Source organism: Rhinolophus hipposideros (genome assembly GCF_964194185.1).
Source record: "Rhinolophus hipposideros genome assembly, chromosome: X".
Taxonomy (NCBI): domain Eukaryota; kingdom Metazoa; phylum Chordata; class Mammalia; order Chiroptera; family Rhinolophidae; genus Rhinolophus; species Rhinolophus hipposideros.
The window spans coordinates 60,608,962-60,634,751 of NC_138046.1; the positions used below are offsets into that span (position 1 = coordinate 60,608,962).

Here is a 25,790-nt window from a genome sequence, read left to right on the forward strand (position 1 = left end):
AATGGTAGACTAACACTTACAGAAATTAAGATCAATAACGTGAGTACTATACACTAACAACAGAGAGTAAAGCCATTCCTCAGGAGACAGAAGACTGACCATCCCTGAATTCCTGGAGAGTAGCAGTGGAGAAGGACCACCAGTAACATAGCTTAGAAGCCAGGGATTCCTCTAAAATTTATGTGTGCAAGGGCTGAACCACCTGACAAGGTTGCCTCAAAGGCGTGTGCATATGTGAGTACACGTGTGTGCAAGCAGGCAAGAAACGAATAGCCATTTTTGCCTAAGTAGAGTGCCTTTGAATGTGTGACATGGTGTGTGTGTGTGTGTGTGTTTCTGTGAGAGACACATACACGTAGAGAGACTGAACAAGAGAAAGATGAGAAAGACACAGACATATGTGGGTGCATTCACACACAAGGGGACAATCGTCTGTACCTCAAGAACAGCAACATGACATTGTTAAAACAAAAAATGAAATCAAGTTTCAGATCTAAGGTAGGCTGGAGAAATAAAATACTACATCACCAGCACAAATATTTTGAAAGCACTTCACAGGAATGGATAATCCAAGATCATTGGGATATGGTTCAATTCTGGTTGGAACATTCTGATTATGAAGGCAGATGTAAGTATACTTATCACGCCTAACAAAATGCCTAGCACATGGCTGGTGCCCAATATAATAATGCACTTCGGAAGCCCATTCCCTAAAAAAAGGGGGCGGGGGGAGGTTGATTCCAGCACTCATATGGTTAATGCTAAAACTTGGGAACTCCTGGTTATTTATGTGGGATCCATGCAACTGGAATTCCTGATAACTGAGATAACACTGAATATTTGGTCAAAGCGTTTCAATAGCCTTTAATGCCGAGGATGCTGAAAACATGAAATGAATGGCTTATGGCAATTATTTGTGATTTAACTGACAACGGGGACATTTTGATTGATCTGGAAATATGGAGTCAGCTACAATAGAAGGAAAAAAAATCTAACATAACTCTCCATGTGTGCTACGTGAACAGCAAATAAAAGAAAAATGCACGATATGAGTCTTCATTTTGGCAACAAAGTACTTCGAGGGTTCTAAAGTCACTAGCTTCTCTCTGCTATCTGTGTTCAACGCCTTACACATAATACCTGTCGCGAGTTTAGTCAAACTACTCCATGATATTACTGCCTCAGTGTCCACTTTGTGTGGTCGAGTGGCCAGCAGTGGCCTTAAGCCGACACTAGTCCCTCCCCAAAAGCATGCCCTAGATAAGAGCCCACAGAGTCATATGCAAATTTAAATTCCCGGTACGACTTACCCTGCAACCTTTGTGAGCAAGTCTCCCTAACTCCCCAGGGCCTTCCCCTAGTGCGCCCCTTAGATAAGACACCTGCAGAGCGTATGAAATTCTCACTTTTTTTGGTTTGAATTGACCAGTCAGGCCTCAGCCCATGAACCCCAAAGCATTCCACCCAAAAACCTTAATAAAGGCATGTACTCCAGGTCCTGCAGCTCTCTCTGCCCATACTCAGCCTGGACCTCCCCAAGTGGCCCACTGTGGTCTGATGTGTACTTCCTCTAGAGCCTGTGAGTTATAAACTGCCCTGTGATCTTTCCACAAACTGGCTCACCATCTGACACCCTGTGGCTCTACTTAGCAAATGTCAATTTAACAAAGTCACAGCAATACCTTTTTAATCAATGCATAGAATAAATGAGTCTACTCAAAAGGACATTTATTAAAATATTTTTTGTTACTTGGCTTCCAGACGAGTGCAGTTTTCTGGCTTACTCCTACCATACTACCTGTACCTTTTATTTCCCTACCTCTTTTGTTAAAATTCTTCTCATCTTCCTAACATCTAAATGTTGGGGTACCCCAGACCTTAGTCCTTGGACCTCTCTTCTCTGTCTATATTCTCTAGGTAATCTTCTCTAGTCTAATGGCTTTAAATATCATCTACGAATACATGCTAACGGCTCCTAAGATTTTATCTTTAGTCTAGCTCTTTCCTTGTAGTCTAGGATCAAATATTCAAATATTCTAGACTCTGCATTTACACTTCAATGCCTACTAATTCCTACTAACATAGGAAACAAAACACCTGATTCACCACTGCTACAAATTCCTTTCTTCCTCATCCTGTCTTCCTCATCTCTGTAACTGTCATTCTTCTCTTTTCCACCCTCAAAAGGCTTTCCATGCTACAAGGTCTTCCATGATTTCACCTTCCCCACCCTTCTGCCTCCTGACGTTCTCCCCACTCACTGCAAACCAGTCACACCTGTCTTCTTGCTGTTCCTTGCACACTTCCAGCATGCTCACGTTCACACCTTTCAGCCTTTGCACTAATTATTCCCTCTGCATGGAAAGCTCCTCGCTCAGAAATCATCTCCTCACTTGATTCAAATCTCCAATTAAATGTCACTCACTCAGAGGTCCTTCCCTGACCCACTTACCTATTTTTTCTTTTTTAAAGCATCACTATTACTCACAATCCTTTTGCCCATCTTTATTTTTTTTTTATCACTTACTGTCTGGTATTATACTACAAATTTGGGGGATTTGACTGTCTACTGAAGTAGACTATATGCTTTAAGTTTCTCGTCACTGAATCCCTAGTGAAAAACACAGGACTTGACACATACTAGTAGGTATTTGATAAATAATTGCTGAGTGAAGAGATGAGTTTGGTACCAGTAGGACTGTTACAGTATTATATTATTAATACTGGTAAAATGAATCAGGGAGGAAATTAATTCAACATTTATGCATATAATGTTCGAGTGAAACAAGCATGGATACACTACCCTGAATTAGGAATATAAAAACTTTTTAGAACTGAAAGGGACATTCAAGATTACCTAACACAATTCCTTTGTACTTAAATATTTGTATAACTTGGAATTATCATTTCATTTCCCTGAATTTCTGGGTTCAGGCTAATTTACGGAAAGCTGATACTTTTATTTTCTCTAGAGGAAATGAGTATTAACACATTTTATTCATAATAACATTAAGATTTAAATGCAAAGCAATGACTTACAGAAGAAGAAAATAGGTAATGATCATTCAGAAGTCCAGAGTATAGGACCAATATTAGTATTATCAGCCTAAGTGCATTTTGGCATTTTATGAAAAACGTAAATAACAACATATATGTGCAGAAAAACGACTAGTGAGGCAATATGTCCCATGTGTAGTGTGATTGAGTTAAGAAAATTACAGAAATCTTCCTGAATTAACATATCAATAATATAAACCTCATTATTCCTTTGGTATTTCACACACATATGCGCACGCACATTCACACACACACAACACAAATCAAAAGAATTGACAGGTTTTTATAAACTTGCAATTCAATGATATGACCTTGAAAATCCAAAACTAGATCTCTTAGTATTTAAGAAAACCATCATTCTAACACCTAAACTTCCTGCAGGCAGCAGGGTTTCTTCTGTAAGACTAACCCATGGCAGCTGCATTTCATTTTTATTTGAAAAGACTGATCCAGTGTTTTTATAGCTCTCGATTAAGCTGTTTAAACAAAAAAAGTAAATGTTGAAAGAGGATACCACTGTAGTTAAGCTCTATGTAAACGAGTAATGGGCAAATCTCTGGTGGTCCGAAAGTTCGGTTTGGATAAATATATAAATCTATTCAAGCCTCTTTAGCTGAAAAATTCCATCTCCCACAAGGTTAGTAGAGCTTTAGGTTTTCGACTGAATCTGACATAGCATTTCAAAAATACCCACATTCAATCCCTAGCCAATAGTAAAAGCAACTTGGAGGGGGAAAAGTTAACAGTTTTCGCAACATAAAATGTCCTCGGTATTCGGTTCAATTTGAGAGATTTCTAACTCTAACTTTAAAACTCTGCTAAAAGCAAAAACCCAGTTAGATCGTGGACACGACACTATATGCATCAGAATTGCAACTAACCCTATCATTGTCAAGGCACCAAACTGTCAAAACAGGCAGAAGTAAAGGTTCACTCTCATCCACCCTTCACATCTCAGCTCAAGCATTCCCTTCTCAAGTGAGCCCTCCCTAACTAGTTTGTCCATTGGCATGGTATTATAAGTCTCTTCCATATCACTTCCCATGGCAACTAAAGGCACTCCTGAAAAAGGACTTCCAGAGCTGCTTCAGAAAGTAGCAAGAACGATGCGATAAGCGCGTTCGAAGTGAGGGGGGGTTTTCTGAGGGGGATTAACGACAATGTGTCTTTTACTGCAATAATTATTTTTAGTTTAAACATTCACCATATTGTTTGATCGCACCTCGTATAGGCTGATGGACTGATAAAAACATGGAAAGAAACTTAATATTGAAACTAGAGAAACTGTTGGTACAACCAGTTCTTAATTATCTGTGCTAAAGGAGATAGCTAACACACACACACACACACACACACACAAAGGGATAATATACAAGTCATTTTCATTCGGCTCTGGAATGCATTTCCATACTTAACTTTTCATTTGGGTCTCTTGCTTGGTTTGAGAATATATTTCCAACAAAATAATGAAGTTGCAATGTTAATTCCCAACTGTGGTCAAAATCAGAATGCTGTCTGACTGACCAAAAAGAAGGGAAGGAATACTGAAAACGTCTATTGCCTTTTTAGCCTGCACTACACTCAGTTTGCAACAAAATCACCTTGTATTGTGTGTTACTGTCTTCTTTCTGTCAGTTTCACCTCCCTGACTTTCCTTCTCATAAGCAGGAAACATATGTTAATCTGACTTTATAGGTGTCCTAACGTTTACAATATCAGATTTCATGGAGTAGGCAATTATCTTCAAATTCCATTTGTTGTTTCTTCCTCTCTTCTCCCTTAGTGAAAAACGTAGGGATTTCTTAATACCAAACATCTGGATACTCCTGGAATAATGACGTGTAAGCATCCTGCTTCCTCCATAGGCATTTACTACATTTTAAAGAATGTGTCTTTTCTCTTTCAGCCTTTTAAAGCCAAACTTAGAAGTTAGATTGGAAAAAAAAAAAAAAAGCAAAGAAAAACTTAGATAAAATGAAAATGGACAAAAGCAGACTATGGTTGTTTATCAAGAATATTTTCCTTAGGGGAAATTATTTCCCATTTGTGTATTTTAAGGCAAAATGATAAATGACACCTTATATATGGCTTTTCCATTGTAAAAGCATGTTCAAAGTCATTATTATAGCTACGCCTAATAACAACATATGTGAGGAAGGCAAGGCAAGAAGAGCTGACCCTTGCACAACATGGATTTGAACTGCACGGTCTACTTCGATGCAGATTTTGTTGCAATAAACATATCATCAGCCCTCAACATCCCCAGGTTTCGCATCCATGGATTCAACCAACCACGGATCGAAAACAGTATTTTCCATCCTAGGCTGGGAATCTGTGGATGCGGATGGCTGATTGTACACATTGTTCTATACCATTTTATATAAGGGTGCTTGAGCACCCACAGATTGTGGTATCAGCTGTAAGGTCCTGTAACCAATCCCCACCGATACCCAGGGACTACTGAATTTTGGGGGAGTCAAAGGTATATGTGCAATTTTGGCTGCATGAGGTGGGGGGGGTCCATGCCCCTAACTGTATTATGGTTTCACTTTCACAAACAGGGAAGCAGAGCATCTTTCTTAAGTATGCAAAGACCAAGGCCAGAAATTAGGTCTATTGATGCTCAGTCCAAATATCTTTTCATTCAAATGGATTAACAAAAATGTTTTGCATTTGTAGAATACTAAAGTTCAAAACTACTTATATACGTAACATATACCGTAGGTGCCAAAAGATGTCTACACATTTTAAGAGATGTTATCTACGCTCAAGCCGTAGTTCGCCGTAATCAGAAGTGTCTGGATGCTGATGGCAACCACTTTGAGCACCTCTTGTAATTGCACAAGGCAAACGTGACCTGTATTCATCCTTTGTTATCAGTATATATTGAGTATTACAATTAATAGTTTTTTTCTTTTCTTAAAATGTGTATACATTTTTTTGGCACCGTGTGTGTATGTGTGTGTGTGTGTGTGTGTGTGTTAAATAAAGTACACAGAATACTTCTCAACAGCATGCAACGTGAAACGGGATGGATCTCTTTCAGTTTTGAGTCAGGCCCGTAATAAAGGAATTTAGAGATCAGTAACTGAACAGAGTTGCTGTGCACAAATTTGATAATGCCTTAGCAGATACGCAAATACCATTTACTACATGTTTTTGAAAAGGTAGAGAAGGGGGATTGATTCCTTCACCCCTGGGGACCATTTTACACAGTTACTCATGTCTTTTCTTACCCAAACAGTATCAACTGATGACTAGGTCATATTCCCCTTCTCACTGATGATCTTCGGAAAGCTTTCCTAGGGTTTTTTATTTCCCCATTGATTTTTCCATTGTCACCATTAGTGAGTGCCCTAGCTTGAAATGAGTAGCTGAGATGTAATCATCTCAAGCTGATAATACTTCTAAAGGTTTGTCTTATGAGGTGTGTGTGTGTATGTGTGTGTGTGTGAGTGTGTGTGTGTGTGTACATGTGTGTATATCCATCATCAAAGTTCAACTGGATAATTTCAGTGATGTTTGTTATATATGTCCTTTATTTCTATCTTCACTCATGAATTGGGACAATATAATAGGGTATTATCCTATTTTACCTTTGCAACACAAAGGAAAGTAGCATTACATGATAACTAAACATAATGACTTGTTTTCTCCTATTACATTTAAAGAAATTTTTTCATTCACCTTAGAAAGCCAACTCACTTCCTATGTGTTAAGATTTAAAACCAGAAGAACATGGAATGTTCAATGAAGAGCTAAATTTACTTGCTATAGTTTTCATAAGCTATATCTCAAACAAATTCTAACTAGATATAACGAAACAGACTTCTATTATGGAAAAATATACTGATACTTTTCTATATCATGACAATAATGGATGACTGAGATTTGCTATGAGAGGATATTACTTGAATAGTTCCACTGACATCACTATCACTGCCGATACACTGTGTATTTAACATACCATGCATGCCCTTCACAATCGAAAATGAAAAGAGTGAGTAAATATCAAATCAAAGTAAAAGGAAACTCATAGATTTCTTGCTGTGATATCCAATTTACGTTCTTGTGAGTATCAAAACAGCTTTAAATTATATCTATATCTATGTATAGATACGTACATGTGCTACGTGTTCTCTAGTACACATGCATACGTAAAACTCATAACCATATCGGATCTTTTATTTTCTCAAGCTTCATTTTCTTATATAATTTCTTCTCCATATAAATAAATCCCAGAAAAAGGTTTCAATCACTCAAAACTTAGCTTCTGGTGGGAAAGATGAGAATTTGTTAGATTAGGGGTGCATTAACTCTTTCAGACAAATCATGATCCATTCTGTGCTCTGAAAAAGATGATTTTCCAGATGAGACTCTAGTGGCCTGAGTTTATGTACCCTTTAAGTGAGCAGTGTATTCTCTTCTCACCATTAGCATCATGCAACAAATGTCTGTCAATTCCCTAAACAGAGTTTGAAAAATATACCTGGTAGTCTATGTAATTTCAAGTTCAAACAAGAAAGGTCTTCAAATAGAAAACGATTGTGCTAACTGATCCTAAAAAATATATATGCTGCCTTCAGACAGTTTCTTGGAATGTGATTTCTATCTAACAGTTTAAGAGGTAATTCTTAATATCTATACTTTAAAGCAAAACAGAAGGAACAACATCAGAAATATGTTAGACCCCATTCTTTTGTCAAACTGAAGTTATGCCAGGATAACATACAGGTAACCCCCATACAACACGGCACTTCTGCAACCTGGTTTCGCTCTAACACATTTCCAGAATTGGGGAGAACCCCGAACAACATGGAGCGTACTACTCAGAGCTTTTAAGAGCAAAAAAATAAACTCATTTGAAATTTTTCATTCGAGCATGCATGTCGTATCAGATTTGACTGCAGAATTTTAAAATTTATTAGAATTTTAAATCCATTTTGTTCGTGGAATATTAAGTTCAGAGGATGAAGATATCTTGACAAAAAGAAAATGCCATCGGTTAATGGTGCTTAGTAGTGATGACAAAGGAAATATTATTTAATACATATTAATGTGTTATACTTTTGGTGAAAATTGCTTTAATAAAGATAGTTCTCTTAATTATAAAAATATAATAGTTTGTGTTTTTAATTTCTGGAACCTAACCCCCTTTTTGTACTAGTTCTTTGTTTCGTATAACATGGATTCGCAGAACACGACATTTTTTTTAGGAACCTAACAACCGTCTTATACGGGGGTTACCTGTACAGCTAATGTTTTCTCTTTACCTGTCAGAATGGTGTTTAACATTAATCATTATACAATGAACTCTAACCTATTTAAACAAACAATGAGTAAGACAATTTTCTACAAAGCATCTTGCTGGGTGTGAGTACTCAAAGATGAGTAAGAATCTGTACCTCAATAGATGTTATAACCCAGTGTGCAAAACAGACATGCACATAAGTAGAGTGTAGGCAAGCCAGCAAGCACAATAACCAAAGTATTAAATGTTATGATAACACAGGGGACAGGAAAATTAATTTTGATTGCTATGATTAAGAAAGGCTTTCTGGAGGGGATGGTGTAAATGAGCAGCTAATTTTTAAATGAGTCTACAAACCTTTCAAAAAGAAAAATTTCCTCATTTGAGGGAGACTGGAAAGGAAGAAATAGTTTCACAGTGAACAAATGTGGAATTCACTTCCGATTTATGAAGCTTTCTGACCTCAGAGGCAGCATAATATCACGGTTATGAACACAAGCCTTACAGTTTGAAAGACCAAGATTTGAATCCTGGCCCTTGTTGGGGGTTCAGAACAGGCTTCCCCAAGATGTGCCACTTTGACATGTGAATTATTTTGATTTGAAGGCAATAGAAACCCATAGGCTCAAGAGAAAGTTGTTCATCTTCCTTAAAGAATTTAAAGTAGGGCCTTGCCCATAAGAGTTATCACCAGAAAGAACTTTTAATGACCGATCTATAGGGCAGGGCAAACTACTAATGACTGAACATCTGCTCTTCTTATCATTCCGCAGTGACCCTCGGAAGCCTGACCTCACACTTAGCTCGGAATGCCATATACGCCTCGTCCTTTTCTGTCTCTGACTCTCTCATGCACGTGGGGCTCCCATGCATACGTATGCATTACATTTGGTTATCTTCTCTTGTCAATCTGTCTCATGTAGATTGAATTATTAAACCAGCCGAACGAACTGTGAGGCTAGTAAAGTTTTCCCCACTCCACACCCTCAGTAACCAGTCTTATTACACACGTGATCTCACACATGTGGTGGAACTTTAAGCCTCTATAACCTCAATCTTCACATACACTGGTATCTCGGTTTTCTAATGTAATCCGTTCTGGAAGACCGTCTGAGTTCTAAATCGTTTGAAAACCGATTTCCCCATACAAAGTAATGCAAACTGGATTAATCCCTTCCAGACCTTTAAAATCGACCCCTAAAACTGCAAATTTAGCATGAATTTTACTATCTAACGATACCATAGATCCATAAAATTTACGGCGTTCGTAAACCGAAATGTTCTTCAACGGAGATGTTCAAAAACCAAGGTACCACTGTATTTGAAATGGGGTAATAATAGTCCCTACCTCATAAGATTCCTTTGGAGATCACAGGAGATTTTATGTATATTTCTAGCACTGTGAGGGACACATGACATTCACTAAACCGTTGCTATTACTATTTTATTATCATTTTTATTACATTATTTTTAGTATTGATTATACCTTCTGTTTCAAATCAATACACAAATAATTGAACTAAAACATATATTTCAAAAATGCTAACAATCTTCTCTTTTAAAAAAGCAATTATTTTCCCTACATGGTTTTCAAAAACAATTTGCTTTTCGATGTATGCACTATCTCCATTACTGACAATTCTCTTTTTTTGTGTTGTGATTTTTTTTTTTTTTTAAATCCTGGACCCTCTCTCCCTGAGCAGTCTCATTAAAGAAAGTTTTGCTTTGAAAGTCCTAACTTTTTGAATTTGAGATCAGCAGGCAATTGAAGGTAATGAGAGAGAGAGAGGCAGAGCCAGTGAACTTCCCCCAAGTCTAGTCTAAAGTTCCCGAATTTTCTACAGGAGCTAGAAAATAGCCTGGATTACTATATTCACACAAAAAAAAAAAAAAAAAAGAAAGAAAGAAAAAAGAAAAAGAAAAGGCTTTGTTCTTGAGGGTTCTTTTTGGTTTTGTTTTGTCAATTTTATATGTCATTTACATTACAAAGTGTGGTTCATCATCTCACTAAAACCTGTTACTGGCAATGTCTCAAAGGTGATTAATGTTATTCTGGTTGAATAATAACTCTGAGTTTTTTCATCTTTTTAGAAATTAGTCTCTTAATAAAGAATAGTGGAAAACTGAACATAATTGCAGTACAGTGCAATCCCCAAGTCTGTTTTGAATTGTCTGGAAAGGACAGTGCGCTTTCTCAGTAACTAGAATTTTAGCCACTTCAAATGACTCTCCCACCTACTATGAGGAAATCCCAGGTGTTGCTATTAGTTGACAGGGTGTTAATGTCATTAACATTCTGTCAGCTCTTCTTGTCAATGTGTTAATGGTGCCCCTGCTGCTCAGTCACTCCCTGTCCTCCAGCTGGTGAAATGATTTAGCCAGCAGTCAGTCAAAAAGCTAAGCTCATTTGGGGCAACAGACAGCCCTGCCATTGACAAAATCTATGTGAGTAAATGTGGTAAGAAATTTGTCAACAGGCTATAAGCAGTAAGGTCAACATTGCACTTACTGTGCTTTTTAGCCAGCAGAAGAGGTTAGACTAGGCCACAAAACATATTTAAAAGTCTAAGAAGCCCTCTTTCAAGAACGCTCTTTCCTTTTGGAAAAAAAAGTCAGGAGCAGTAAGTAAAAGTGATGCTTTGATTTAAAAGAAAGAAAGAAAAACTATCACAGTCACACTATTGTTCATGAAGATAAAACCTTCGGAAACTGGAATCCACACATAATGTCAAGTCAAAGAGAACAGGTCTAAGGATGGCAAGCAGTCCATTGACCGGGCTCCCTCTTACGTCTCTTACGCATGGGTCATTTTTCGAAACTTTGAAAGTGGATGTGATTCTAAACCTCAAGCCACCAATATGTGCAAGGGGTTCCAAATACCGACACGGAATACATAATTCCTGGGAAGCTTAAAAAAAAATAAAAAGAGATAACCCCTAGAAATTAATAAATGAAAAACAACGGGAATATGCAAATAACTTTGAGCTGTTGAAGTTATCCTGACCAAACTTCAGCTTACTACAATGACGCCAGGGTCAACTGTGGTCAATTTGATTATCAGACATGGAAAATAATAAACAGAAACATTTCTAAAACCTCAGGTCTATAAAATTAGGTATTAAACAAAATTAGGTATGAAACATTTTTAATACGTAGTGTAAACATTCAATAAATGAGAGTGAATATGATCATTTTTATAACTTAATAAAAAGGAATATAGATTCTATTTCAACTCACTGCACAACTGAGCTAAAAACTTCCCATACTATTATGATAAGCACATTAGCATGAAGAATACTAAGAACTTTGCTTTTTTAAAAAAAATCACAACAGCAATCATTTCCCCACATGATCATCTGGATTTTTGAACAATATGTACTTCAAGATACATGGTGTTAACACTTCCCTACTATGTTTATAAGAGAATTTTCCCAATTTCTCCCTGCTTTGCAGTCTTATAAAATTAGTTTTGCTTATTTTACTCTTTCCACATATACATTTATTTTTTGAGTCATGAAGGGGTTCAGAACAGGTCTCCCCAAGATGTCCTACTGTGGAATGAGGATTATTTTGAGCTCAAGGCAATCAAGACCCTGAGGGTTCATGAGAAAGAATCTTTTACTTCTCCCTTAAAGAATTTATATTGGGAGACTTGCCCATAATAAGAGTTACTACCAAAAAATAACTTTTCATGACATATATCTATAGGGCAGGGAAAACTTCTATTTATTAAACATCTACTCTTTTTATCGTCCTATGAAGGACGTTCCTCCCTCTGTGAAACCCCAAGGACCTTATCCTTAGCTCAAAATGTCATATACACCTCATTTTCCCTTTCTATCTCTGACCCTCTCATGTATGTGGGGTCTCTGACTCTCTCACTTATGTGGGGTTCTCATATATAGGTAATTACATTTGGTTGTTTCCTCTTGTTAATCTATTCCATGTCGATTTAATTATTAGACCAACTAGAAGAACCTAAAAGGGCAGAGTAAAATTTCTTCCTCCCCCACAATCAGAACAAGCAACCAATTTGGGGTAGAGAAAGGGGAGACAGAGGTGGTGAGCTTCCCTCTAAAGCCATTGGCTGTTCTTCAGGAGGCAGGAAACAGCCTGGGCAACTCCACTCATAAGAGAGGTTTCATTCTTGTTTGTTGTTGTTCAAATTTTTTGAAATTTACTTTCTAAAGAGTGTGGACTAATCCTTTCAAAACTGATTACACTTTACATGAATGCTCTAAAGATGTGATTCAGCGTTACTCAAGTTCCTGAGAAGATGCGCAGGAAGAAAAGTTTTATAAGCATAGCCTACTACTGCTTAACAATAGCCTTTTCGAAGTGCTTAGTACAAGTAGGATCTTGGAAGACATGCTCTCCAGTGTCTGTAGCTGGAACACTCTGTGATTCAACACATACTTACTGAGAGCCTACACGTTGCTAGGTGCTACACACTGTGATGGGCATACAGAAATTAACACACCAGATATGATTTCCATCATGCGGTCAGCCAGACAGAAAAGAGTATAAAGGCCACACTGTCAGCAGCTTGAGGTCAAATTTTCTACTTGCACAATGTTGTATTTTCATTGCCTGACAATGCTTAGCACATCGTAAGTGTTCAATATTGTGAAAGAGTAAGAGAGAACATACGGTGCTACGGGACTTAGCCCCACCTGGAGATCTGATGAAGATTCACCCTGTATATTCTATTGCTCGCTGGTCATCACGCTAACTGTTGCTAACTACAGCACTTATGCTCTTCTAAAAGCCGAGGCGTGGCAGTGCTACTCAGTTTTTGAACACAGAGTCCTTATAAAGTGATTACTGTTTGAGTAGGTGAGGTGACTTTCAAGGGAAACTACTCCCATACTTGTGCCTATAGTTATTCAATTTAAAGGGCCAGTGACCTGAAGCAAAACAATTTATTGGCAGGGGACAGAAACATTGGAAAGACCATCCAGAACAAAAAGTCCTATACTAGAAACAGAATCATGGTCCTAATTTTAAAACAGAATCAAGTATCTCGCAATAAAATATCTTCTCTTTTGAAACGGCCAGAAGAGTAGAAAAAATATTAAGTAAGTACCAGAATTCATATAACACACATACATATGATTACTGTGCACTTTGTTTGTCATTTCCTAGAAGATTAAACCTCTCAATGTGTGACGGAGGAGTCTTCCAAAGTAAGAATAATTTGAGCAATAGTTCTATCATTGCAATTCATTAATTTGGAGTTTTTAACCAACTCAATTCAATATTCTAACTTATTCCCTAAAATAAATTGCTGTATACTTTATTTGCTTTTTTAGAATACAATGTGCAAAGTTACAACCCCATACATTTTAATATAGTTTTCAATCCCCTTGTAGACAAACAGTCACACTTTAATGCCCTTTAAATGAAGAATAACCACTCATCTGTAACACACAGATACGGAAGGCTCTGGATTTTCATTTTAAAGTGCTTAATTACCTGCATAAAGAAAGAAATAAAATAAAGAGTCCAGGCCAAGTTCACGAGGGTTTGAAATTACTTTTCGTTTTCTAAATGAGCAACCAAGACTCCTCAATGGGGCAAGCTGTTATATGGCCACAAGCCTACTGTAGAAGAACATGTTAAAAAGAACGAGGGGATCAGGAATTAAATTCAAATATATGAGGCAAGAAACAAAATAAAAAATTGAAAAATGTAGGTGGTGTTTCCAGCCACAGGACAACATAACATATTTGAAAGAAAAATCTAATCAGCAATAAAGCTAAATCTTCACATTAAGTATCCCAATTTGGGCAGTTATGTAATCCAAGGTTATTTTTGAGGATTTCCTGCCTCCAAACACCCTCAAACTTCTGTTTCCAATATTCCTATTTATGAAAGTACTCAGCATCACTAAAGGACCACACAAAACAAACACAGTGTTAATTAATGAGCCAAAAGACTGAGAATGAAAGAAACTTTTTTCATATAAATCTAAATTGCCATTCTCAAGTAATTCCAGTTCAATACTGTAACTTACAAGTTGGGAAGGAAAGAAAGCGCATCAGAGAAGAAAAGGCAATAGATTTAACCTTGAAACAAGGTGACTGCCAAATAGTTGTTGAAGGAATTTACTTATTATCAGATAAAGAATTTACAGTATTTATTCCCTCTAGAGATATAAAATAGTGAGTCAATCTGCAGTTCAAGATATTCACTTAAACCCAGAGGAGGAGGATATTGCTTTAACTTTTGAAAACCAAAATAGAAAAATAAAAAGAAAAAAAGGTCTAATGTAGTTTATCTTTAGACACCAGATTTAACATTAAACAATGCAAGCTAAATGCTATTTCTCAAGATCTCCTTTCATACATTTCTGTAATTTATATGAATATGCTGTATGTAAAATGGAAATTTAACCCCATTTATCAGAAAACACATAATGATATATAGTTAACTATTACAATTTACTTAAACATATAATCTACTGATCAATTCATACATTAACCCATCCATGTATCCATTTTACCTTTCACAATACTTTTAATCTACTGATATTAGTCATCCTCTGACTGCTCTTGAAAATGCGCATGTGCCCTCAGAAAAAACCTGCACGCACACACAAAGAAAAAATACCTCTGACCAAAAAGCATCTTCTGTTGATCATTTTCTTTATGCAAATGTAACATAAGGAGATTCTTTGCTTCGTTTTGTTTTAGGTCTAATCAAGCCTCATAACACTTACCTTGTATATCTTGTGGGCCTTCAAATAAAATTCTTCTTAGAGAAATAGCATTGTTTTCCTACATAATTATTCCCTTGCCTACTCTACCTGGTTGAAAACACCGTGAACTAAAATTTATGCTGCTAATATAAAAACAGCCTATACACAAACTCATCCAGACTATGTAAATAGACTGGCAAATTTATTACTAACCACGTAGTAAATAGACAGGCAGATAGATAGACAGATACACACACACACACACAGAGAGAAACTAACAAAATAAACAAAACGCTTAAATAAAGGATATCGTCATCTTTTCCACAAACTTATCATGCTGATTTCCTGTTTGGGGGAATTTCTTGATGTCACCTTCCAGACGAACAATGTGTTGTTCCATTGCTACAAGGTTGCTCTTCAGAATTTGAGCTGAAACTAAAGAACAATGTGCAAAGAGTTTAGAATATTTTACCAGGTATTCCAGAAAAAGACTAAAAGGAAACAGTATCAGTTAAAGTAGTTTTTTTTCTAATGTGCAAAAGAGTTCCAAGAAGTCACCTCACATTTTTCTGAATTACTGTTCATAAAAATTCTACTCTCCATGAAATGAGTGAAAATGTTTAATATAGTAAATCAAATCATCATGTTTAATATGAAAATGTCACCATTTTATACAGCCATTAGTTCAAGTGAATCTATTTCTATTTCAATTTATTGATGGAATTCCTAATATTTCATTCTTTAAAATCTAATTCAAAGATTAAAGAGAAACTAAGGTTCAAAGAGACCTTATTTTATTAATGCATGTTCTTGCCTATCTAAATGATTTAAGGTTAAATTACATAAAAGATCAAATATTTTTCTTCTGTTGAAATATCTTGATTTTTATAAACCAACATCTATGGTAAAAGTTCCATTTTCTAGTCCTTTTCATACGGAGATGTGAAAAATAACTTGCTACTTCAAGAGAATGTAGAGAAAAACCCAGCAAACACATTATGTGCATACACACCCACTCAGCTTCAGAGTGCCCTCAAACACTATCATTAGTTGCTTTAATTACCCCTAACATTCTCTGTCTGCACTTTTCTTTTTCTCTCCTCATTGACAACCAATAATTTTAAGTATTTTATTCAAACTGTTCCTAAATACACGCACACGTTCCAGCTATTTCTTGAGGCCTTCTTTTCACATAGATACTTTTTTTAACTAATAATTTTTATAGATACTTTATTACTATCTGACTGCCAGTTATGTACAAAGACATTTCTAGCAATATCCATGGCATTTGGCAGGGTTCTAGTTGAAAAGACAAGGTAAGTATTAGAATGCGATAGGTAGCCTGTGACATTGGCTTTTAAATCCAGACCTCTGAAACACTGTTTATTCATTAAAAATCTGTGAAACAAAATATTACAATTCTTTTTTTAAAGTAAATTCGTTCAGAGGCATATCAGAATTACAATGAAAAATACAAAAGACTGACAAAATCAACCTCCTGGCAAATTTTGACCAAACTCTCCTGATACAAATTTCTCACACTGACTGCATAACTTGATTACTCAACCAGGAGAAACTGCCTTAAATATACATGCAAGTTCAATAGACTGAAAATTAAACACCAACACTACAGACAATTTTTTTCCCTAATTTATCTATCAGTTCAAATAGCTCTGTCTAATTTATGTCCATTTGTTTAGATCCGAAAAGCTTGATGATTTTTTTTTTTTTTTTTAATTGGAGATGTCGAAGAAGAGTTTTGTCTTGCCCACAATTTCCTACTGGCTTAGGAAATCACTGCTTGCTTTATTTAAAGGAAGTTTGCTGTGGAGGAAACCATTTTGACTTTAAAACTGAATTTTTTGTCACTTGGGTTTTTGGCTTAATTCTTTCTAATTATTCAAAAGATTTCTCCTTTCCATTTGCTTGACTGAAACACTGAAGAAACGACATGTTTATGTCACTTAGGTTGTATGGAAGAAATAAACTCATGATAACTTTCTGCAATAAACCAAATGTGCCCAAAGGTCAGGGTTAGGTCACAATAAGAATCCTACTAAAAGCAACAGTAATTCCAGTAGTAAAAAGAAGATGAGGAAGATTCATCTTTTGATTGTTCAATACAGAAACAGCCCCAGCAGGTTGCTATGCACACAGAAGTCTAGCTATTTCAAATAACAAGAGACAATATTTTTAATCCAGTGAAATTGCTTTTTACCCTAAAGTTAAATTCTGAATAAAACAATATTTCCCAGACATCTGTCTTCTTCAATTTCACATACCAAATCCTTAGTCGTCTATAAATCCCTCAGGAGCTCCAGTCCACATTCTCTACCATTTATAGGCACTTTTGTTTGTTCAAGTGATTTTCCATGTTACCTTCTGCTTTGAAAGAGAATTATTTTTTTTCATGTACGTAAACGCAGAGTCTCTGCCATAAAACCTCAAGCTACTTAATGGTAAGTTCCATATCTAATTCTTTGCTTCTCCCTCAGTACTTAACATAGATGGTACTCAATATGTATTTGTTAAATTAATATGTATATTTCAAGAAGTTTCAGTTCAGATTTAAATTGATGCCCATTTCCGCCACCGAACATGCGCGTAGAGGTTACCTATACTCATTATATCAATTATGATTATGATCAATTATGGTGGGGGAATCCAATTATACGGAAAGGAGGCAGGATTGCAGGAGAAAGTGAGGAACTGGGAAAAGGAAGAGAAGTTAAGGGACCCCCTTCTTTATTATGCTCCTCTATTCTTCCTCTCTAATGAATTATTAATATTATGCCTGAACAAAAAAGAATAAAATACTGGAGCTATAATAATCCAAGGATTTTAGCCCACATACAAATTTGCGGCTGCATTAAACAAACAGTACCGTTATAGAAAATGTATATCCTTAAACTGGTAGACTTATGGTATCTTAGAGTTAGATGTGGCATTAAAGGGGATTTGGACCAGCCTCTCAGTGACACATCTAAATGTCATCTACATGGCATCGTCTACATTCCTAGAAAACAGACCCTAAGACAAAACTCGCATGCTAAAGCCTTACTGGGAATAAGGGTGAGGTGTAATCCCAGGGAAATGGGCAGGACAGAAAACGCAAGAAAGTAAATGCAAGAGAGTAAGTGACTGAACTGGCCCCAACTTTACAAAAAATACAGCTGGTTGCTTAGGCCAATTCATGGGCGGGTGACCCGAGCAGTGGCATAGGGCCCCAGGCTTAGAAGGGCTCTGCCCTTTGTTGAATGCTTTGATGTCGACGTTTTGAAATTCTCCGTTTTTTATTAAATGGGGCCCTGCATTTTCATTTTGCTTTGGGCCCCACGGATCATGCAGCCAATCGTGGTCTCTAGATAAGGCAAATCTGGCTTGTGCTCTGTTCTCTCACAGTTCTCTCACAGGTGAAATTCTCTTTCAGGGGGTGTTAACTTCCCACTCTGGTTGGGGACCAAGACAAGTGGGCCAGGCTTGGAGGTGGGGGAGGGCACAGAAGGGGGCCCCGTGAATCTAAGACGGTACATACACTAGATCTGGAACACAGGATGCGGTCTATCTCAAGTGGCTTATTCCCTTTTCGTCAGTTGCTCCATTTTTGTTCACTTATAATCAAAATCAGCCTACTTGAACTCTTGCTGCCCATTAAGACCTCACTTTGCCTTGCAGCCACACTGATCAAGTCTACTCCCTATCTGACAGGAAAGGCTCCCTAGTATCTTCTTAATCTTCTCAGGCTACAAACATCCAGCTCCTTCAACTAGTCCTACGGGTTAGTCATTATGTAAGCTCTTAAGTAACAACTAACATTTACTGGTTATTTATCTTGTCCTAGACATTATTCTAAGTAGTTTTATGTATTAACTCATTTCGTCCTCACCAAACTCCATGAAGTATATTCCACTTTAAAGCAGGGGTGTGATGTGAGCCAAATTATCTCTTCTCGGGAAATTGTAAACGTAAAAGCAATGTCTCTAGTACCTGGAAGGCCAGGAAGTTGAAATAAAATCTATACCCACTGGCGCAAAGGCATGTCGCTAATATTTGAGGACAGCTGTGGTCTTAGGAGTCAGATCAGCCTCAGAGCTGATCTCTGCCATACCAACAAGTAGATGGGCTAGTCACTGAGCCAATCTGGGTTATCACTGCCCAATTTGTAAAATGAAGATAATAATACCTTCCTTTAAAAGGCAGTCATTCGAGTTGAACGATTTGACATATAAAGTTTCTATCAATATACCTGGTACACAACACGTAATCTATAAACATTCATTTCATATTCCACTATCCTTTCCCCTATACTCTACCTTACCACAGACAAAGTCCTACTGTATATGTGCCACCAAGAATTACACAACAATTTAGATGTGATCTGAACAACAACAAAAAAGCAGTCCTTCCTTCCCTGCTACCCTATATGGCCTGATTTCATTCGCTATTTGTATTTTTTTCTAATCAAGAGAACAGAACTTGGATTGTGTTCTCTGTAGGTTTCACAGGGTACGTGGAATTTTAGGTCTGGGAAACAGTGACCATTATACTAATCAACAGCCAAGTTGTTAGAGATATTAGCCAGTTTCAAATTTAAAGAATATTTCTGGAAATTAACACTTGTAGGCTGTAATTCTCTGGAGATATTTTAAAATTGGTTATTTTGGCTTTCTAGACTTGTCTAGAAGATAACGGATTTTTAAAGAAGTGTTAGAAAAGAATTAACATGCCTGATTATTTGGCTTGAATACTTCTGATTCAATCTTAAGAGTTCAGAATCAATGTTGAATAGTTAACTATTTAATTAGGTCCTAGCCTACATTACTTCTAATATTTCTTGAGTGAGTGAGAGAGAGAGACAAAGAGACAGAGATGTTTTCTGGGGGCGGGGGTACTTGGAATTCCAAGAATATTTAAATACCAGAGGGATTAGAAATGCACCCTCAGCCTCAGGGCATATTTTGTGCCTGTCATTATATTAGTTCACTAATATAAATTAGACAGTCTTTAATGACAGCGCAAACATTTTCTGTCTGAGTAAATTGGTACTACAGGCATTTTCAATGACTGATTAGTCATTCTGATGGCACTTTAATTTTTTTTTTCTCATTTCATTTTTGACATCTGCTACTGAATTATCGAGTCTGAATTATAACACTAAAAAATTAAATTATAGCCATCAGTTTCTTTATTATAGCTTTCTTCCTTGTATTCCATAAATAATCTTTAAGTTCAGTTACGTGTAGGGAGAAAGTTTCCCCACACATCTTATCTATCTACTTATTTTGGTGAAAAATGTACATATACTTTTTTCCTGGCTTCAGGCAAATATACGAGAGTGGCTTGATCTTCACTGAAACCGTTTCAGACGACAGACTTGCCTGAATTCATAATTTTAAGTAAAGATAAATATTTTACGTGAGATTTTTTCAAATGGAAAGCACTTTGACTACATAGTATAGAAGAGAACTGATGTGCATTTATGGGGGAGAAAGGATTCTGATGAAATTCTCCAGACCGTGTGCAGAATGTGTAATTTTATGTAAATATAAAAGCATTTTCGGGAACTTGAAGATTTTTTTCCCCGAATCAAATATTTCTATTAGTTTACACACTGACAAAGTAACCAAGCACTTCTCAAATCTTTGTTCTAAGAAGGGCCAAGTAAAAATTTACTCTAGTAAGTCTATATGTGAATAGGCCCAAACGTGATTATAAGCACCCTATAATTTTGTTTCACTGAATATATTTAGTTGAAGAATTACTATCAGCGGAGTGGCATAGCATTAAAGTTACTCATCCAGAAAGCATATGTAAAAAATAAAAGGACATTACAAACAGCCTGAACAACACACACAGTTGCATTCTTTCTCAAGTGCATTTATAAGTTAATAGTTTCATTTTATATAAATGCTGTACACGGGAATGAAGCAAGTGTTTTTGTATAATAAGAACAGCAAAAGCTCATCAGTGTGGGCTTCTTAGGCGTTTGAAGAAAATAAGTGGTAAATGGCACCCAAATAAGAAATTCCTATCATGAAAAACAAAATCTGTTAGAAAATGACTCATTCTTATGAGGAAAATAAATTCTTAAAAAGCCACCTGACCAGAAAAAAAACAACTGAAATCCTTATTAAATAAAAGTTTAAGACTCTGCATCCCCAATACGTGCTCACAAGTGCCATTACCTGGCCCTCTAACATGTGCGCCTGGGGATGAGGTGCAGTTTTGCTAGATTGGATTCATGCTATGGCCTGAATTGATGCAGAGAGCGGAGGAAGTTCTATAAGAAATCATGAAAATTGCTTTATAAACCAGTAAACATTGAACTCTAAAAACTTCACTAAGCATATTTCAATGTCTAGGTTCACGTTTATATAAGTTTTTAGCCTGAAACCTTAGTCTGCATGCATTTTTTAAAAAAATAAAGAAATGGAGCCTTGTAACAAAAAGAAAAAAAAAACACAAAACTTAATAACTACAGACAATAGGGCTCCATGGGTAGGTGGGGTAAAGGAGGAGAAAGGGAAGGTTTGAAACCCTCTGAAAAAAGATTTGCAGTAAAACATTTTGTAGCCTAATCAACTGAACCACCACTAGTTGGACAGTCAAGCTACCCATGAAGAATCACAGTTCTTTCATCTGCTGTGTCTTCTGCAACTGTTATTCTGCCTGCAGCAAATAGTATGTGTGAATTTTTCAATCAAAGGTTAAAAAACAAAGTGAAACCTCCTGCTCTTGTTGACAGCCTTAGCTCCAGGCCAGGATTGGGAAGTACACACGCCAGCTAAAGCTTCTATCAAGTGATGCTGCTTATAGTCCTGTTGTTAAAGCTTGTTCTGATCACCAAGAATCTTTTTTGTAAGCTTATTTGTTTTCCTTGCAATAAAAGATCCCTCACTCACCCACACCTCAGACTGGAATAATTTTAATGGGTCAAGTAAGTCATTACTGAGTTGAGTCTTTTTACTGAATTGCCCTGCCATGGAGATTTTATGTAAATGGGTGGAACTGTATCCTCCTCAACAAAAAAGCTTGCCAGAACCTTCAAATGCTGATAAATCCTTCCTGACAATCCTATACTAATGTCTTCACTTGTCAAATCCATGTAATGCATTCTTCTTTCACCTTGGAATTAGAGCACCAGTGGTAAGAGGGAACCTTGTGAAAGGAGGCTACTTAATATTACAAGAGGAAGCCTTAAAATAAATTAGCACAATTATGAAAAAAAATAAGGGCCATGGAAATGGTAGATGTGTTGAAGAAGACTACAGAGGACAACGATCTTAATTTAAGAAATCTGAAATTGCACTATTTTAAAATATGCAGTTTTGAGTAAATGTGTGTTTGTTTTTGAGCTATAATCATTAATATGATTTCTAAAATCACAGAGAAAAATACTTAGAACACAACTATATTCAATATTGCAAAGTTGTGCTCAACCAGGTATGGGAAAGGAGCACTGTTTATTTCACACCAAGACAACTACCTGCTTCTTGAATGAGCAATCACACATGCTTTGATCTGAGAAATCACTAAATGGCAACTTTACTAACAGGCCCTTAGTCCTGGTATATTATATCCTTAATAAGGTGTGGAAAGATTATATGGTTGATAAACCATTTGAGTACTTTCTTCCACATGCTATCTGAAAAGAATTAAATTCATATAGACAGTGTTGTCATAAAGCTATAATGCTATATTAAAGGAACGTTAGCCTTCTGGAGTATAATTTTTGTGAATGTGGACAAATTTCCCATTAACTGTATTCCTGAACTCATCAAAGAAGTTAATGGGACCATATGATTTCACATAGTTATTCTTGAACTTCACTGGGTTTCTTCAGAACAAGTCTAATGCGTGAGGTCCACAGGTATACGCACATACAGAGCCATCAGCTTTTACCCCAAATGAAGGCAGGTTGTCATGGGATCAATGCCAGTGCTGAGGTCATAATGCTGGAGTCATTAGAGTCCATTCCATAGCAGTGCTGCTTGGTAAGAAGGGTGACAGGTCAGGTAAAAGATGCTTGGAAGGGCATACTAAGCTTATGGCTACAGTTTCCTTATTCACTAACTGACCGCAGATACTAATAGGATTACTATATGAGTTAATGCCCACAGATGAAAGATTAGCAATGCAAACTAATCAGAAGATATAACTGTAATCATTATCTAAGTTGCTCACCAGTGAAATCAGTCCACAAACAAAGCAGGGCTTTAACTAGGTATTGTCATCTCAATAATCTAGTATATCGTTAAGTATTTTTGCCTAATCACCAAACAATAGATTAAAAGAGGAGATGAGGTTCATAGGCAAGGTCTCGTAGGCCATGATAAGGAAATTTAGGTTTCACTCTAACGGTAGACTGAAAAGACTGAAGGGCTTTTAAGCAGCAGAGGCTGATTATATTTACATTTTAAGAAAGATAATTCTGGAAGCTATGTGGAAAATGGAGAGACGGGATTTCCAGTCGAGATGGCACAGTAGGTAAACACTGTGCTTATCTCCTCTCACGACCACATCAGAACTACAATTAATCACAGAACAACAATCACTGAGAATCGTCTGAAATCTTGCTGAACCAAAGACTTGCAACTAAGGACACACAGAAGAACCCACCTGGAGACGGGTAGGAGGAGCAGAGAACTGTCCGGTCCCGCACCCGTATGGGACCATTAAAAATCAGGAGGGATATCTAGGCTGCGGAGCTTCCCCCGACCGCCAGGAGCAAGGGGTCCCAGGTACACACCAGGCTCCCCAGCCCAGGATTCCAGTACTGGAGGGAGAAGTCCCCACAACTTCTGACTGTGAAAACCAGCGAATACTGTGGCTGAGTGAGACGGAGAGCTGCTGGAGTCACAGGCGCTCCTCTTAAAGGGCCCACACGTGGACTTCCTCGCTGAGGGACTCACTCACTCTGAGCTCCAGCACTGGGGCAGCAGCTCAAAAGGTGTCAGGGACACAAAAGGGAGGAACTGAATTGTCTGGCTTCAAGGCAAGGGTTGAAGGGGCAGCTTTCTCCCAGACACAGGTGCTGGCAAGATCCATTGTTTCTTTGTTGAGCTCAACCCCCTCCAGGCATGCAGACACTGGCAGCCACCATATCTGAGTCTCCATTGACTTGGCTAATGCCATCCTCCCTGCCTTGGAGAATTCCTGAGACCTCGCCCCGTCCAACTTCCAGTGGCTTTTCCATACAAATGGCCTCTCTTGGCTCATGCTGAGGACTTTCCAAAAATCTTTCAAAGGTTCACAAAACCCAAACAAGCAGCATCTGGCTTCAGCATGTCCCATACCTCTGGCTGAGCAGCCCTGAGCCTGACGTTAGCCACAGCTGGCGTCGGTTCCTGGGTTCCCCTCTCAAGGCACCTCCAAGCCCAGCCCAGGTGGCAGTCATCTGCAGATTGCTTTGTGGCTCATGCCAGGTGGCCCTGGAAAGGGTACAGGCTGTGGTTGAACTTGGCCGGCAGCGGGTCCTCTCCCAGGAGGCCCTGAGGCTCGCACACACAGTGGCCAGCTTTGGAACCAGCCGGAGCATTACTTGGTTGCCTCTAAGGATGATGCACAAAAAGGGGACAATGGGCAGGCACCAGAACCCTGTGAGAGCTCTGGGAGAGTCAGCCTCTACACAACAATGAGCCTGAGGGTTTGCACTGACATGCAAACAGCAACCAAGGCTTAATTCTAACAGGAGGGCACACACAACCCACAAAAGGGACACATCTGGAGAACACAGCTCAAGTGACCAGGAAGACTGCGCCACTGGTACCCATAGCACAGCTGCTACATAAGGCCTCTCTACTAAAACCAGGAGACATAGCAGCCGGACCCAATACACAGAGAGAAACACAGGCAGGCAGCCAAAATGGGGAGAAAACGAAACATATCCCAAATGAAAGAACAGAGAAAACCTCCAGAAAAAGAACTAAATATGAAAACAAGAAATCTACCAGACAGAGAGTTCAAAACACTTGCTATAAGGATGCTCAAGAATCTCAGGAGAACATCAACAAAGATACAGGAAACATAAAAAATGGAGACAGAAAATATAAAAAATGAACCAGGAGGAAATGAAGAATAGAATACTGAAATAAAGAATATATTATCAGGAATCAACAGATGATTTGCTTCAAATCAGCAATTTGGAAGCTAAGGTAACAGGAAACAAATAACTGAAACAGAAAAAAAAAAGCAAGAAAAGAAAAAGAAAAAAAAAGAATCCAAAACAATGAGGATAGTTTAAGAGTCCTCTGGGACAACATCAAGCACAACAACATTTGCATCACAGGGGTACCAGAATAAGAAAAGAGAGAACACGGAATTGAAAAGCTATTTGGGAAGTAGTGACAGAAAACTTCCCCAACCTGGCCGAGAAAATAGACATACATGCCTAGGAAGCAGAGTCCCAAACAAGATGTAGTCAAAGAAGCCCAAACCAAGACACATCATAATTAAAATACCAAAGGTTAAAGACAAAGATAGGATCCTAAAACCAGCAAGAGAAAGACTAGTTACTTAAAAAGGCAGCTCTCATAAGACTATCTGCAGATTTCTCAACAGAAAATTTGCAGGCCCACAGGCACTGGCAGAAAATATTCAGTGATGAGAAGCAAGGACCTACAACCAAAATTACTCTACCCAGGAAAACTGTCATTTAGAATCGAAGGACAGATAAAGGGCTTCCCACACAAGAAAAAAGTAAAGGAGTTCATCACCACCAAGCCAGGATTACAAGGAATGTTGGAGGGACTTCTTAAAGGTGAAAAAAATACAAAATATGAA

General features: G+C 37.5%; 1 protein-coding gene across 2 annotated transcripts in view; it reads right to left on the minus strand.

Moving 5' to 3' along the window:
* Window positions 1-25,790, minus strand: part of DIAPH2 (diaphanous related formin 2) — an 842,313-nt gene that overhangs the window by 279,996 nt on the left and 536,527 nt on the right. The window contains exon 24 of one of the 2 annotated variants that reach the window (XM_081043892.1): window positions 15,318-15,443. The exons of the other annotated variant lie outside the window; for it this stretch is intronic. Within the exon in view, the coding sequence (XP_080900018.1) occupies window positions 15,318-15,443 (126 nt within the window). The remainder of the gene's footprint in view (window positions 1-15,317; window positions 15,444-25,790) is intronic. 2 annotated transcript variants of the gene reach the window in all.